Genomic DNA, 17080 nt, shown 5'->3' on the forward strand with positions numbered 1-17080 from the left:
TAGGGAGAAGGGACAGCATGCCTTGTGGAGATTGCTCTGCCCTCCACTCCAAAAGTCCTGGGAGCAGTTGTATCCAGGAGAGAGTTCTTGGTAGTGCACTTACCATGGGGCTGTGCTACCAGCAACTGTCTTGTGGGTGTACTAGGGACCAGAGCAGGGCCTCCATGCAGATCCTAGGGGATCCTGGAGCTTGAGAGCAGGCCCCCTGGACCTTTCTAGGGGTTTCTAAACTCCACAATAGAACAGTCGGGGGAATCTCCATTAAAGGATTTTTATGGAGACTTCCTCCCCAGGAATCCCTGCCAGCAGGATTTTTTCCCTGGGATGGTGTGATCTGGCCCAATGTAAGCACTGATGAGTAAACACTGTCTTCGTTATAATACAGAATAAAGCATCCTGTTAGCATAGTTGCTGGAGGGAGAAAAATTAATCAGAGATGCAGTTACTCTGACATGACATTGTGTCAGCTGCAACCAATATACATTTCTAGAGTTTATGTATTTATGTAAAGAAACCCAGCTCTGAACAGTGCTGCATCTTTCCCTCCCCGCACTAGCACATTTTGTTTACCAACTCTTATTCCACTCCTTCCATAATCAGTATGATCTAGGATGTTTCCGATTGACAAGCACAGTTCCTGGTCCAGACTGTGGATTTCTAGTAGGCAAGAAATAGAAGACAGGAGGCTGGCCTGGACACATTGCTAGGGGGGAGGTGGTGTTGGTTTTCATTTAGCTACATGTGTTGCTCTAGGATTTTTTTCTGCCCCTTTGGCTGATCATTCCATTTGGTTTTGCTCTCACAGAAAGTAAGCCAGTGCCCAAGGCACCTTCAGTAGCGACTGCTAATCTGATGGTGAATACTGAGCCTTTGGAACGGCCAGAAATAGGTGAGTAGCAATGCACTTAGCAGTATGGGAGCAGTAGGTTCCATAATTACCTGTGTTGGGACTGTACTAGGGTCTCTGCTAGACTCTGCTCTAGCTCCATTTAAGTCAGATCTGATCCTAGTGTAAACTGCATGGAAATCAGTGAAGTTATGAAGATTTCCACCAGCAGAAGAACTGGCCCTTTATTTCTGTTGTGAATTAAATTATTTCCTCAGACAATTAAGGTTCAAAGAGCTAGAAAAGTTCTGTTCATTCAGGGCCAGATTCTGCTGGCTTGCCTGACCCAGAACAGGAACTTACTTTGCAGGAAGTCACATTGATTTCAATATGACTGCTCAGGGCGTGAGGTACAATACCCTGGGCCTGGTCCAAAGCTCACTGAAGTCAATAGAATTCTTTCCATCAGTTTCAGGGGCCTTTGGATCAGTCCCCATATAAGTAAGGCTAGCACAATCCGGCTCTTAGGCCGATCTCTGGCATAACCCTATTAGCTGTTCTGTACAGTTCTCCTGACAACCTCCCTTCCTGACCTGAAGGTGTAAACGGTGCAGGATGCTCTATGGCACACTGCTCCATTGTACTGGAGTGTCAGACTGGAGAAGGAATGAACTGTCCATCAGAGGCTGAGCTGAGAACCATCAGATGCTTGGTTCACTTGGCTCCTGGGTGTAATACAGAGCTCTACCCAAGAGTTTGTGGCCTACCAGGGAGTAAAAGTGAAAGATTTCCCAGGGATCCTATGAAGAATGGTCATGTGACCTTTTGAGTTGGTTTAGTAAGCTTCCCTCACACTGTAAGTCCTACCACCTGCCCACCCTCATCTTCATTTCTTCCACCATGGCATCAATGGTTTATTGTAATAAACCATTAATGAGCAAGTAATCAGATCCTATTCAGTGATTAACAGTGTGTTTATTATTAACATTTGTTATTAACATGTAACCATTGTAGTGATTAATACCTATAATGTCTCCTCTACTTTGTTTTAAATGACCATAAAGATATTACATTAAGCCCCCCCCCCCAAAGAAAGGTAAACAACTGATTGCACCTAATGTGATTATTTACACCTCAGCTAGAACTGATCTCAGCCCCCTGGCTGTAACACCTGATTTACAAATGAGGGAGCTCTGGACCCTCAACTCACGGAAAACAGCTCAGTTTCATTACAGTCATTGGAGCGGCGCTGTTTTCCATCGGCTGAGGATCTGGTTCCCAGTCTGAATCATAATCCTGAGGTTTGTAACCTTTGTCTTGTTAAGACCTTATTGCTACCTTAACAATGTTTTCTTTGAAAATAGGTTCTGTGATTTGAGTTAAAAATGGAGACCTGGAGGGCAAGATTTTCAGAGCTGGCTAGGGGGCTTGGGCGCCAGGTTCTCATTAATTTCTAATGGGAATTAGGAAGTTCTTGGGCCAACCCACGCAACCCCACTGAGGTCAATGGGGTTTGCCTGGATGTACATGAGGGTGAAATATGGCCCCTGTTCTTTAAACCAGATTGAGTTTATTCAAGTGATTTTTTTACACACACTGAATCTTACCTCTCCCCGCAGCCCCAGGGTACTGTGAAGGACTAGGGCTCCTAGGAGCATCTGAAAAATCTTTGCTAGCTTTCCTACAGTTAACACTGGCATGGGGGAGGGATGGGGAGGGACAATCTTATTATGGATGCAGTATGTATAACTGCCATTGCATTTAAGTAGCAGCACTTTGAACTTGCTGGCTCCAGATTAGAAATATTTCATTTCTCTGTTTGGACAACCTGCCATTGCTGAGATTGGCTGTAATACACTGAATGGTTCCTTCAAAGTACATCCCTCTCTTCATTTGCTGTCTTCCACCATTTCCAGTGTCTGTGTGTGAACCATTTGCATTTGTTTCTCCCACCCCTTCCATGGTCTTTCACCTGGAATGACACAGCTGGCTTGGACTGTACAACTACTATGAGAGCACTAGACTTGTCTACACGTTTAACCCTTTGTTTGTCAAGCCTTCCGAAACAGCGGCACAAGATGTATGGTGCACTATTCATCTCTGTGTTCACGTGTGACTTCATAGGACATACAGCATACCACGGGAATGCTTAAGGGTTGATATATGGAACAAAACAGCATCAAAATACATAAATTATACACAATACAATAGCTAATCAGGCACGTGTGCCTGTGGAATTGATACAGGCTCTCAGAGGACTAGGAAATTTGTTGCTTAGAGAGTTATGGTACCAGAGGAGCCCGGGTTTCCAATAGCTAGTGATCTGAAGGAAACATGCAGTTTGATTCAGAGTTCAGTAGTTCATAAGGTGGCATAGTTTATCTGGATTCCATCCAGGTGCTTAAGACATTAACCAGAAATGGAAATACTGGATTACATAATCTAAACCTGCATACAAGCTTTTGTGTCAGTTATTTGGCATGGAAAAGGGGCACATGTTAAAAAGTAAGGGCCAAATCCTGCAGTCAAACTCCTATTAAAGTGAACGGGATTTTTGCCTGAGCAAGAACTGCAGGATTTAGCCCTAAACAATCACTTTTGGACTCCAAGTAATATACTCTAATCTTCAGTTATTTAAGTCAGACCTTCTGAAATCCAGTGAGTTTTTTAAAAAAATGTACTTTAAACCCAAAACTCATGCCAAGGCAAATAGGTTTTTGAATACACACTTCAGAGCGCAGAACTCTTCAAGCCCAAGCCTGCTCCCATTAAAATCCACAGCAGACTTCCCACTGATGTAAACTGGAGCAACCTGAACCACAACAAGCAAACAATCCCTATCTAGAGATCTCAGAGAAGACCCAGGAGTAAAACTGAAATTCCAAAGTGTTTCATCCATTACTTTCCCAAGAAAATCCAACCATCATTCGCTCACAGAAACACCACCGATTCGGAGCACTTGAAAATGACAGCTTCGTCCTGGAACTCTCCATTTAAGGAGACAGGATTTTAAGTAAATTTTCCCTTTGAAATTCCAGCCTGCACTGTTATCTGAGGAGCTTAAGGGAATTAATCACACTACTCCCATTTCAGAGTAGCAGCCCTGTTAATCTGTATTCGCAAAAAGAAAAGGAGTACTTGTGGCACCTTAGAGACTAACAAATTTATGCTTATGCTCAAATAAATTTGTTAGTCTCTAAGGTGCCACAAGTACCCCTTTTCTTTTTACTACTCCCATTGACCTTCCAGGGAAGCTGGGAAGCTGGTTCCTTTAGCCTCCTGCAGCCTCCCTGACTTGATAGCTCAGGGGCTTCATACTTGAGCCCACACTGTGTTTCATGCTTTCTGCCAAGTTAGAAAACCTCAGTAATATCTAAACTGACACCACTACCACATGATTCTGCCATGGAAAATGTCCGACTCCGACCGATGGCCCAGTTATTCCTCAGAGTGCATGGGAGGGGGGTGTATGGTCCAAGCAAAGTTGGGTGGGAAACACTATGACTGTGTACAGCATAATGCCATAGGGACTGCTGGGGGCTTCCCAAAGTGATACTTGCTAGGCCTGATAAAAAGATGTAGGGTGTGTTTCCTGCTGCCACTGGCTGGAGGTGGTGGTGATCAGCCTTCATCCCCATCCTAGTCCCTTTGGGCTGTCCAGCATTGCCATCAGTGCTAGAAATGTCCTGATCCTCCCAATCTCAACCCCACACAGCTGCATTATGGCTCTCTTCTGCATTGGTGCACACAGGGAATCCTTGTGCCCTTGGACAGGGGCATCTCAGAGCCAGCTCACGCCACTCTTGCCCACAGAGGAGCAATCTTACTTGGTGAGTGGGTCCATTAAAAAGAATAGGGCTGCTCCTGGAGTACAGCACTACCCAGCCTACAGAAAGCGGCACAGCTTGGCCCATGACTTGCCCCTCAGTAATGGATGAGCTGACCATGATTATGCCTGTGCTGAGTTTTTCTGCTTAGATCTGCTTGGTAGCAAACCGGATAGGATCGCGAAATCTTACATATACTGCAAAACGACATCACAGTCCGACGTTTCGCTCAGTTGGGCGCAATCCCTGTCACCCCTCAGTATCCCTGGTTTCTGGGGGTTTTGCTTAGAGAGGGCGAAATTGTGACCCCCACCGATGAGCTGTTATTTGGAGAGGTAGTTCCCATTGACCACTCCTGTGAATAACTGCTCCCCATTGGAGCGTGGCGCTCACAGTCTGGCCTAGAGAAATCGGGTTTTGACAAATATTGAAATTAGGCCCAAAAAATGGTTTTGTTTTTTCACGAAACCTCGGCAAACAGTAATGTCCCTGATTTCACTTGGGCTGTGAAATGTTTTACACTGTTCTGGCACTTTCCCCATGCTCTGTTCTGCCCCTGACTACTACATCGCATTGATTTGGCGCTTATGTTCTAGGCTAGGTAGAGGCACGTACAAGCCTAGCACATTCCCTGCAAACCTATGCAAAAAAATAAATAAATAAAAATCTGGGGTGCATGCACCAGCTGCTTGGCATGTTTGATCTGGTGTGGTTAGTGCAAGAGTATGTGCATATATGACTAGAGACCTGGCACAAGCCGAGTTCAGGCCAGGCCCAGTTCTACCGATGACTTTTTAAAATGCTTGATTTTTTTTTTGTTTTTGCTCTCTTTGCCTTTTCAGCTTTTAACCCTTTCAGAGTCATTTAACATTTGCACATTTTGAAATTCAGATTTGACAGATCCTTGCTTGCTGGATTTTGACATGGGCACACAGTGCAAGGAGTATCAGGTTATGTGGTTCTTTGACTACAAAAACAAGATCTGCACCCAGATTTGGTATGGTGGGTGTGGCGGTAATGCCAATAGATTTGAGACAGAAGCTGATTGCATTAGCAGATGCTTGAAGCCATGTAAGTACCACATGGGGTTAACCATTTTTGCATTTTTATAATATTGTCAAATAAAATTTTAGATTGGCAAGAAATTTTGGTTGAAAAACAAAACCCCACACACTTTTTCCCCTACAGCAGCTGAGAAAGTCATGCAGCAACCGCCCCTTGAGAAAAGATTATTGCCAGGTAAAAGCACAAATGCAGCAGATCCTGCATTTAATCTCACTGCTCCGGCCACTTCTTTTGCGAGCTTTGCCACTGTGGGACTAGGGCAAATGTAACCAGAAAGTATGTTTTTTTCACTTGTCCACTTGACCAGCTGTGACCATTTGACCCATCATGTGCTTTGCATGGACACGCTATTGGCATGCCTCATGTTGCATCCAGAAACGCAGTGTTGACACGAGTTAATTACAAACTGTAGTTACAGCAAAACCGGGTCGTTTATTTCATGATAAGTATATGGTCACTGAATTGGAGAGGATTGCAATCACAAGGAAACTCGTGTTAGCACTGTTGTGTTGTCCCCTGGTAACTAATGCCATCGCTCTGCTGTATGCGTTACTCCTGGGGGATTTCTGCGCCAAAAAATCCAAAACTGTGCACCAAAAATAAATGTCCAAAATTCTGTGCCAAAAATGCAAAATTCTGCATATATTATTTGTCAAAATAATGCAAGATAAGCACACCAGTTTCACTTATTTTGGTAATTTATTTAAACTACCATACAGAAAAAAAAATAACAGCTTCCTGAACAGTTAAGTTACAAATACTTGGTAATCAATACCTTGCAATCCAGTTATAATCCTGGGTTTTCAGTTACATTACATTACTTGTATTTTTGTATTTGGTGTTCTGTAAAGTAGAATGTCACTTTATATGGCCAAGACTTTCACACACGAAAGTTGTTCAGTTTTGCTAATCATTGTCCTGCATTTTTTTTTTAAATGGATAAGTAAAATAGATCCTGAGCTGTCATCTAACCCCATTGTGCCTCTCTGGCACAGGGAAAAAAGCGAGAAAGCACAGAGATCTTCCTAGCGGAAGAGTCCGTTACTGTCATTTACAATAAGGCTCCTTTACACCACTCTGGCAAGGTAAAGGAGCCTTAATTGACAGATGAGAAGAATTCACTAACAATGAGAACATTAGCAGCCTCCCTGCTTAGTTGTTACATTTCTGCTCTGTCTCAAGGACAGAGCCTGCTTCACACAGCCGTAGGCCTCCAAGCCCGGGATGCAGCAACTGCGAGCACGAGGGACAGAGTCTCTCTCCAGGGACGCATGCACACTTGCCCAGCCTCCCTCTTCCCCTGTGCAGTGTCTGCTCTCTCTGCTGCCGGCTGCTCCCAATAGACTTGCCCGGGCTGCCAGGGAAGAGGCATGTGTTCCCCACAGATTTCTTTGCTCCCCCTTTTTTCTGTGGGGGAGCCAAGAAATCTGCAGAAGGTAGAAATTCTGTGCCCCTGGGGGCACAGAATTCTCCCAGGAGTAAAGTACTGTGGATCTGTACACTTTTCTTTAACTGAAATACTTAATTGAAAAATATTCTTCATTGCTTGGGTCTTGAGTCCAGATGTTCCCCTTATGTGGAAAAACCCTCAAGAAATGGGGAGTGGGGGGAACCCACACTAGAAAACTGCAATGTTCTCCTTAAGGAATTTCCTCTGTTCTAATGTGGGGGTTTGCAGCTTCGTAGACTGGACAGAGGGTGTAGCCTGCGATTGCATGGGATCTTGAAGATCAATGCACAACAGACTTCCTCCTCCATAGCAATGGTCACAGGACAAAAACCTGAATAGAACAGAGTCCTGCCAGCATTGATGGAGCCCTGTCTCCCTGCAATGGTTGTGCCTAGTCCACTCTCTGAGATGGGAGACAAACCCAGGAAGGAAGCTAATGCCAGAGAACCACAGCAATGTAGTGCTAAAAGGAACCTTGAGAGGTCATCTAGTCCAATTGCTAGAGGCAACATGCAGTGTTGCCAAAACAGCCATCCGGGAAATGGGATTCTTCTTCAAGTGATGGTCCCTATGTGTGAAATATACATAGGGACCACACATCTCAAAGAACCTCCAGTTACAGGTAAGTAACCTCCTCTTTCAGTAATGCAAACATTTTGAATTTTTGAAAAAAAAAATTCATCCCAAATCAGGACGAATTTTGTAGGGGAAAATTTCAATTCTGCAGAAACTAAATTGTCCATCAGCAAATCATTCTGCTGGAAAATTCTTGACTACCTCTAGGGACCAACTCTCACGAGTTTAGTGTAAGTCTCATGTTATTTGGTGCTTTGCTGAATACCACGGCTCCTGTAGTTTAGTTATATGCTTATTTGGGAATCTTGGCTTTAATATTTCCTTTTTAAAAAGCAAGTTTCTAGCCTTCATGGTGGCAGAGAAATACTTCAAAACGTGATCCAAGTGCATGCTAAAGACTGAAAACCCAAAAAGCAAATAAAAAGAATGCCCAAATGTATTTATTTATTTTTAAATCTTTTAACGTTTCAGCCATCTCGGAGCTGGGGAGGGGAGGGAGGTGAGGGCTCACTCATGAGTTTTGACCACTTGGGATTGGTAAAGGGTGGTTTGATCACAGTCTGTAAATACCCACAGTGGGAACAGAAATTTGATAGTGGACTCTTCAGTCTAACAGACAAAGGTATGACCCAAGATGCAAGGGCTGGAAGGTGAAGCTAGACAAATTCGGGCTGGAAATAAGGTGCAAAGGTTTAACAGTGAGAGTCATTAACCATTGGAACAATTAACCAAGGGCTGTGGTGGATTCTGTATCACTCATCATTTAAAAATCAAGACTGGCTGTTTTTCTGAAAGATCTGCTCTAGTTGAAATAGGAATTAATTCAGGCAAGTTCTGTGGCCTGTGTTACACAGGAGGTCAGACCTGATGATCACAGCAGTCCCTTCTGGCCTTGGAATCGATGAACATTAACTCCTATGTGGATTTCCAAGTAGAAATACACCAGAGGAGCATGCCACAGAGAGCTGCAGAAATTTCGAGATCAATAGTTTGTTGCGCCAAATGAGATTTCCGAGACCTTCATATTAAAAATAGGTTGTGTCCCGTCACCAGTAAACTCTGGAGAGAAACAATGATCTGTGGACCATGGTTTGAGAACACTGAGCCAAAGCGAGCATATTGCTAGTGTGGAAGCCTTTTCTGGCTTCGATTCAGCTCAGCACGTCAGCACATCCTTAACTCCATTCCTGTTCAGCAAAGCACTTACTTAAAGTTAAGAACGAGTTTAAGTACTGAAATCCCATTGACTTAAAGTTAAGTATGTGTTTAAGGACTTTGCTAAATAGAGAAGCCTTCTGAATCAGGGCCTAAATAAATAGATTTGACAAATGAGATCTATTTCTATGTTATATTGGTTATGCATTGATTGGGTTTCTCATGTCGCTTAGTGATGTTTCCAGTGAATTTTGTTGCTTAGGCTAAAGTGATATTTCCAGTATATAAAAGGTTGTTACAAGGAGGAGGGAGAAAAATTGTTCTTCATAACTTCTGAGCATAGGACAAGAAGCAATGAGCTTAAATTGCAGCAAGGGCGGTTTAGACTGGACTTTAGGAAAAACTTCCTAACTGTCAGGGTGGTTAAGCACTGGAATAAATTGCCCAGGTGGGTTGTGGAATCGCCATCATTGGAGATTTTTAAGAGCAAGTTAGATAAACTCCTGTCAGGGATGGTTTAGATCAGTGGTTCTCAAACTAGGGCCACCGCTTGTTTAAGGAAAGCCCCTGGCGGGCCGGGCCGGTTTGTTTACCTGCCGCGTCTGCAGGTTTGGCTGATTGCAGCTCTCACTGGCCGCTGTTCACTGCTCCAGGCCAATGGGGGCTGCGGGAAGCGGCACGGGCCGAGGGATGTGCTGACTGCCCTTCCCGCAGCCCCCGTTGGCCTGGAGAGGCGAACTGCAGCCAGTGGAAGCCGCGATCGGCTGAACCTGCGGACGCAGCAAGGGCTTTCCCTGAATAAGCAGCGGCCCTAGTTTGAGAACCACTGATCTAGATAATACTTAGTCCTGCCATGAGTGCAGGGGACTGGACTCGATGACCTCTCAAAGTCCCTTCCAGTCCTACAATTCTATGATTTCTAAACTTGGCATTATTACTCTGCAGACAGTCCACAGCAGATTGACAAGAAAAGCAATGAAGTGGTCCTCTTTATGGCAGACAGATATTTATGTCTATGGTTCTCCAGGAGATTTCTTCTTTTTATTTGTAAGTTTTAGTTAGACTCTCTTTCTTCTACAAAGTTCAGCCTGAATCTTTGATTGAAAAAAGAGATGGGTTTGAGACACAAAAGTCAGCAGCAGATTTCAGACGCTGATATTTGGGGGGTTTGGATCAGGGATTTTGGTGCAAAGAGATGTAGAACAGCTGTAAAATTGGGATATATGTGGGATTCTAAACCCAGCCAACCTTTAGGATTCTTTGGATATAGTGCTCTGCTTCAGGACCATCTCCATATGTTTTAAGTACAAAATTACTTTACTATGGTTTACTATGGAAGAAACAAATAAGAAGCGATGCAATGGATAAGACAGAATCCGTCTGGGCAAAAATTACATTGGGGAAGAAAACTAGTAGAGCCTCCCCTAGGATAGTGATTGGGGTGTGCTATAGATCGCCGGGATCTAATTTGGATATGGATAGAGACCTTTTTAATGTTTTCAATAAAATAAATACTAATGGAAACTGTATGATCATGGGAGACTTTAACTTCCCAGATATAGACAGGAGGACCAGTGCTAGTAATAATAATAGGGCTCAGATTTTCTAGATGCGATAGCTGATGAATTCCTTCATCAAGTAGTTGCTGAACCGATTAGAGGGGATGCCATTTTAGATTTGGTTTTGGTGAGTAGTGAGGACCTCATAGAAGAAATGGTTGTAGGGGATAATCTTGGTTCAAGTGATCATGAGCTAATTCAGTTCAAACTGAACAGAAGGATTAACAAAAATAAATCTGCAACTAGAGTTTTTGATTTCAAAAGGGCTGACTTTCAAAAATTAAGGAAATTAGTTAGGGAAGTGGATTGGACTGAAGAACTTATGGATCTAAAGGTAGAGGAGGCCTGGGATTACTTTAAATCAAAGCTGCAGAAGCTATTGGAAGCCTGCATCCCAAGAAAGGGGAAAAAATTCATAGGCAGGAGTTGTAGACCAAGCTGGATGAGCAAGCATCTCAGAGAGGTGATTAAGAAGAAGCAGAAAGCATACAGGGAGTGGAAGATGGGAGGGATCAGCAAGGAAAGCTACCTAATTGAGGTCAGAACATGTAGGGATAAAGTGAGACAGGCTAAAAGTCAAGTAGAGTTGGACCTTGCAAAGGGAATTAAAACCAATAGTAAAATGTTCTATAGCCATATAAATAAGAAGAAAACAAAGAAAGAAGAAGTGGGGCCACTAAACACTGAGGATGGAGTGGAGTTAAGGATAATCTAGGCATGACCCAATATCTAAACAAATACTTTGCCTCAGTCTTTAATAAGGCTAAAGAGGATCTTAGGGATAATGGTAGCATGACAAATGGGAATGAGGATATGGAGATAGATATTACCATATCTGAGGTAAAAGCGAAACTCAAACATCTTAATGGGACTAAATTGGGGGGCCCAGATAATCTTCATCCTAGAATATTAAAGGAATTGGCACCCGAAATTGCAAGCCCGTTAGCAAGAATTTTTAATGAATCTGTAAACTCAGGAGTTGTACCGTATGATTGGAGAATTGCTAATATAGTTCCTATTTTTAAGAAAGGGAAAAAAAGTGATCCGGGTAACTACAGGCCTGTTAGTTTGACATGTGTAGTATGCAAGGTCTTGGAAAAAATTTTGAAGGAGAAAGTAGTTAAGGACATTGAAGTCAATGGTAAATGGGACAAAATACAACATGGTTTTACAAAAGGTAGATCGTGTCAAACCAACCTGATCTCCTTCTTTGAGAAAGTAACAGATTTTTTAGACAAAGGAAACACAGTGGATCTAATTTACCTAGATTTCAGTAAGGCATTTGATACCGTGCCACATGGGGAATTATTAGTTAAATTGGAGACGATGGGGATCAATATGAACATCAAAAGGTGGATAAGGAATTGGTTAAAGGGGAGACTACAACGGGTCCTACTGAAAGGCAAACTGTCAGGCTGGAGGGAGGTTATCAGTGGAGTTCCTCAGGGATCAGTTTTGGGACCAATTTTATTTAATCTTTTTATTACTGACCTCGGCACAAAAAGTGGGAGTGCGCTAATAAAGTTTGCAGATGATACAAAGCTGGGAGGTATTGCCAATTTAGAGAAGGACCGGGATATCATACAGGAGGATCTGAATGACCTTGTAAACTGGAATAATAGTAATAGGATGAAATTTAATAGTGAGAAGTGTAAGGTTATGCATTTAGGGATTAATAACAAGAATTTTAGTTATAAGCTGGGGACGCATCAATTAGAAGTAACGGAGGAGGAGAAGGATCTTGGAGTATTGGTTGATCATAGGATGACTATGAGCTGCCAATGTGATATGGCTGTGAAAAAAGCTAATGTGGTCTTGGGATGCAGCAGGAGAGGTATTTCCAGTAGGGATAAGGAGGTTTTAGTACCGTTATACAAGGCACTGGTGAGACCTCACCTAGAATACTGTGTGCAGTTCTGGTCTCCCATGTTTAAAACGGATGAATTCAAACTGGAGCAGGTACAGAGAAGGGCAACTAGGATGATCTGAGGAACGGAAAACTTGTCTTATAAAAGGAGACTCAAGGAGCTTGGCTTGTTTAGCCTAACCAAAAGAAGGTTGAGGGGAGATATGACTGCTCTCTATAAATATATCAGAGGGATAAATACTGGAGAGGGAGAGGAATTATTTAAGCTCAGTACTAATGTGGACACAAGAACAAATGGATATAAACTGGCCAGCAGGAAGTTTAGACTTGAAATTAGACAAAGGTTTCTAACCATCAGAGGAGTGAAGTTTTGGAATAGCCTTCCAAGGGAAGCAGTGGGGGCAAAAGATCTATCTGGCTTTAAGATTAAACTCGATAGGTTTATGGAGGAGATGGGTGATGGGATAACATGATTTTGGTAATTAATTGATCTTTAAATATTCATGGTAAATAGGTCTAATGGTCTGTGATGGGATATTAGATGGGTGGGATCTGAGTTACCCAGGAAAGAATTTTCTGTAGTATCTGGCTGGTGAATCTTGCCCATATGCTCAGGGTTTAGCTGATCACCATATTTGGGGTCGGGAAGGAATTTTCCTCCAGGGCAGATTGGAAAAGGCCCTGGAGGTTTTTCACCTTCCTCTGTAGCATGGGGCATGGGTCACTTGCTGGAGGATTCTCTGCTCCTTGAAGTCTTTAAACCACGATTTGAGGACTTCAATAGCTCAGATATAGGTGAGAGGTTTTTCGTAGGAGTGGGTGGGTGAGATTCTGTGGCCTGCGCTGTGCAGGAGGTCGGACTAGATGATCAGAATGGTCCCTTCTGACCTTAGTATCTATGAATCTATGAATCTAAACAGCAGCAGTTAAGCCTAGCATTCCAGTCATACATTTGTGTGTGTGACTGGATCAATTAAAGCCATGACTCACAGTGGCCACATCCTTTCTTTCAATTATGTGCAATATAGCCACAGCTTAAAGCCCATTTCAGTTAATTAGGAGGTCTGAACAAAATTCAGAACACAGCACTGTGATTAGACCCAGCTTGTCTGCGTCATTTTTTGTGTACTGCAAGCTTGAGACAAAAATCTTCTTCTTACCGTATGCGCAACATGTCTCAGGTGACACGTGACCAGGATTCATCACTGAATTTGGTCCGCTGGTTGGATCATTGGTCCAGACCAGGTACTGACAGGGAGTGCAACGTCAATGCTGATCCGTGCCTCCCCTATACACCAGTTAGATGCACTGAAACTTGTTAGAGTCCTGATGGCTAAACAACTAAGAAGAATTCAGTCAATTGTCTGAATGATTTGCTCATTAATAGCACAGTTTTCCCACACTCACACGGTGGACACACGAGAAATCATAGTGAGTCAAAAGAAGCACTCCTTATTCAAGCAGAAATCCCATTGACCACAGTGGGAATTGAGATTGCTTAATGTCTCAGATGAGTGCTTAGCGTGCTGCACAATTGAGCCCTTAGTCACACTGACATAAGAAAAATTCAAATCCTAGCCAGAGAGGGAGACCCTGAAGGTGTGTGAGGCTGGCGAATGGAGTTTGAAAAAGGGTCAGAATAGAGCTGACGTTACTTACATAACACCTTTTATCAAGGAATATCAATGTACTTTACTAAGGCGAATGGTAGCCTTATTTTAGCAAGAGGGTAAATTACTTGCCCAAGATTACATAAAGGCAGATTAAACTAAAATCCTCTGGTTCTCAGTCCCCTGGACTAACAGCTAGTTGGCATAGCCTCCCTGTAAAATAACTACTGTCAAAATATCCACAGAAGAAATTATGTATGGTTAGGAAAATTGGGAAAGAATGCAGAATGAATGGCAAGAGCTGCTAGGAAACAGATTAAAGAAAGAAAGGCTAACAGGATCATAGGAGGCACAAGGAGACTTGCCACAGAAAGTAGAAAACAACAAAGGAAAAATAACCTGGCGAATGCAAAACTATCATGCAAAGGCCAAAAGCTGAAAGAGGGGAAAGGAAATGAATTGCGTGCATAGATGAAGTCCAGAATAATGGCACAAAAACAAGATCTCCACATCCTCTGCTGAAGCACCAAGGACTTAATTTCAATCATGTGCTTTAGTGCTTTCCTGAACAGGGAAGTATTGCTGAATCAAGGGCCCAAATAGAGTAAAAGCTTTGTTATCCAGCATGTTGAGGGAGTTGGGGGTGCTGGTAAGTAAAAAATCCAGTTAACTAAGAGGGAGGGAGTTTGGGTATGAGGAGGGCTCAGGACTGGGGGTTGGGGCATGGGAAAGGGTGTGGGCTCCTGGTGGGAGTTTGGGTATGGGAGGGGGCTCACAGCAGGGGTTTTGGGTGCAACAACGGATGCGGAGTGCCAGATCCAGGTGCTGCCCCGCAGCTCCCATTGGCCTCAGGGCAGGGCAGGGGCAGTGCACAGAGCCGCTTATCCGTGCCTCCACCTGGGAGCAGCTGGGACATGTTGCCTCTTGCAGGGAGCTGCCCGAGGTGAGCACCTCCTGGATCCAGCACCCTGCACCCGCTCCCGCACTCTGAACCCCTCATGGCCGTTTCTCCACCAAAAGTAGCAGGGACATGTTGCCACTTCCATGGAGTCATGCAGAGCCAGATAAGGAGCCTGCTGGCCCCGCACCAATCAGACTATAAACAGGACTTTCTATGAAGATCAGAAATGCCGGTTTATAGAGCTTTCTGATTGTAAAGTGCCGGATAACACAGCTTTTACTCTGGGCTTAATTCTTCAGTGTTTCCCTAAAAGTCAATGGGAGTTTGGCTCGAGCTAGTGTCTCACAAGAACCACCGGTTATAATCCATTGGCTGGAGGTGGAACCTTGAAAATGCATGAAAGAAATTAAAAGATTTAACTAATACTGAAAAAAGAGCAAAAGGAAGACAGAGTCAGCACCTCTGCAAATTACTGCACAATCCAGAACCTGACACGTGACCAGCTAATATCACTTATTAGCCACAAAAATGCTTGTATTGTAGAAATTGGACCAGTCAATGAGAACAAACTGAAGCTAACCATCAAAGAAATTAAGGGGGAAAATAAGTAAGCACTGATGTGATTAGTGTTGAAATTCAAACGCTAAAGCTAATCAGAGAAGGAGGTTTAAAAACACTCTTAGAGGTCTATGAAAAGGACTAGACCGATAAGAAACTATCACTTTAGAGCAGAGGTGCCATTGTGTAACTGTCAAAGCCAATGTAGCCTAATAGGAAAACTGGAGAGACTCTATTTTGCTATCTGCACATAGTCAAATCTTCAGAAATATCATTCTGAGTCAGAATTAAAGCATAGAGTGACATAATCATTCATGGTGAATAATTTAGCCAATGAATTAGAACTTTTTATCCTTCTGGAATAGCTATTCGTAGGATTTCCTTGCATGTATTAGTTTGAAAATTTTCTATACATTTTTGGGGGGCTTAAAAATTCTGTGTATTGTTCATGAACAGATCACTGCAAATATTCAATATTCACTCTCCAAGCTATGTCAGTTAGTTGTATTGGTTGGATAAGTTACATAGTTCCCACTAGCCACCACTCTCCGGCCACCCAGCTGTGAAGCCAGTGCAGAAAGAAGGGTGACAATAAGCCCCTCCCCCCCAACACACACAATAGCCAGATTTCATGGTCTGTGATGCATTTTTCACGGTCATGAATTTGGTAGGGCCCTAATTACGGTAAATTGTTGATATAAGCGAACACCTAAATGGCTCCCTGAATTTTCTGGATTAGGAGACAGCACTATAAACATCCATTACACTAGAGCCCTGGGCAAATACAAATTTATACCTGTGGATGTGGATATCCACAGATAGAAATCGGTATCCATGGAACCACAGGGCTCTCCCGGGAACCGCAGCGGTGAAAGGAGCCGAAAGTGGAGCCATCACTCCCAGGAGCCAGCACCCCGAGCCAGCATCTCCTCTGGCGCGGCTGTATCGCCCCTCAGCCCTGCCCACTAGTGGGGCAGGCACCAGGCCCACCGGCAGCTGTCACTGGTCGCGCTCTTGTGTTCAAGCAGAGCACACGCCCCCAGACAGGAGACACACACAGCTGCGTGGAAGGGCTGGGGGCAGGGCTGGGGGTGCAGCCGTGCCAGAGGAGTTGCTGGCTCGGGGCACTGGCTCCCGGGAGCAGCGGCCGCACGTTCAGCTTCTTTCACCGCTGTGGTTCCCGGAAGAGCCCTGCGGTTCCGTAGATACCGATTTCTGTCTGTGGATATCCGCATCCATGGGTATAAAGTTGTATCTGCGCAGGGCTCTACATTAGACACTCCCACAAATACTAAGGATCCAGTGGCTGGAAAGATGTATGATGAAGCATATGCAAGGAGAGCTACATCTTCCAACTTCTAGGTTTGCACCTGTGTCTGGGCTGAAGCAGTCCTGTTGCACTGAATGTAATGATTGCCCCCAAATGGCTTTTCTGAGAGAGTCACTAAAATAACGTGGAATTGATGAACAACCATCAACTACCCAAGATGCAAAGACAGAGGCTAACTACGAAGACTAACACACAGTATATCCCTCCCAACTGCAACAGAAATGAAAACTCCCTCACTATAAAGGTAGAAACAAAGAAGAGAGTCAAACTGATCAGGAACTAATTTAACAAGCAGAGATGAAAGTTAGAAGCAGACAGGATGGCTGCTTTGGATTTGTGCTTGCTAATAAGGCTCT

At 43.7% G+C, this 17080-nt stretch overlaps 1 protein-coding gene across 1 annotated transcript in view; it reads left to right on the plus strand.

Annotated features, from left to right (window-relative positions):
• COL6A3 (collagen type VI alpha 3 chain) overlaps nt 1–17080 on the plus strand; it is a 118744-nt gene that overhangs the window by 90103 nt on the left and 11561 nt on the right. The window contains 3 exon segments of the mRNA XM_043505734.1: nt 806–889; nt 5545–5724; nt 5842–5892. Coding sequence (XP_043361669.1) covers nt 806–889; nt 5545–5724; nt 5842–5892 — 315 coding nt within the window.

This window comes from Dermochelys coriacea, chromosome 11, assembly GCF_009764565.3.
Source record: "Dermochelys coriacea isolate rDerCor1 chromosome 11, rDerCor1.pri.v4, whole genome shotgun sequence".
In the NCBI taxonomy this organism is placed as follows: Eukaryota; Metazoa; Chordata; order Testudines; family Dermochelyidae; genus Dermochelys; species Dermochelys coriacea.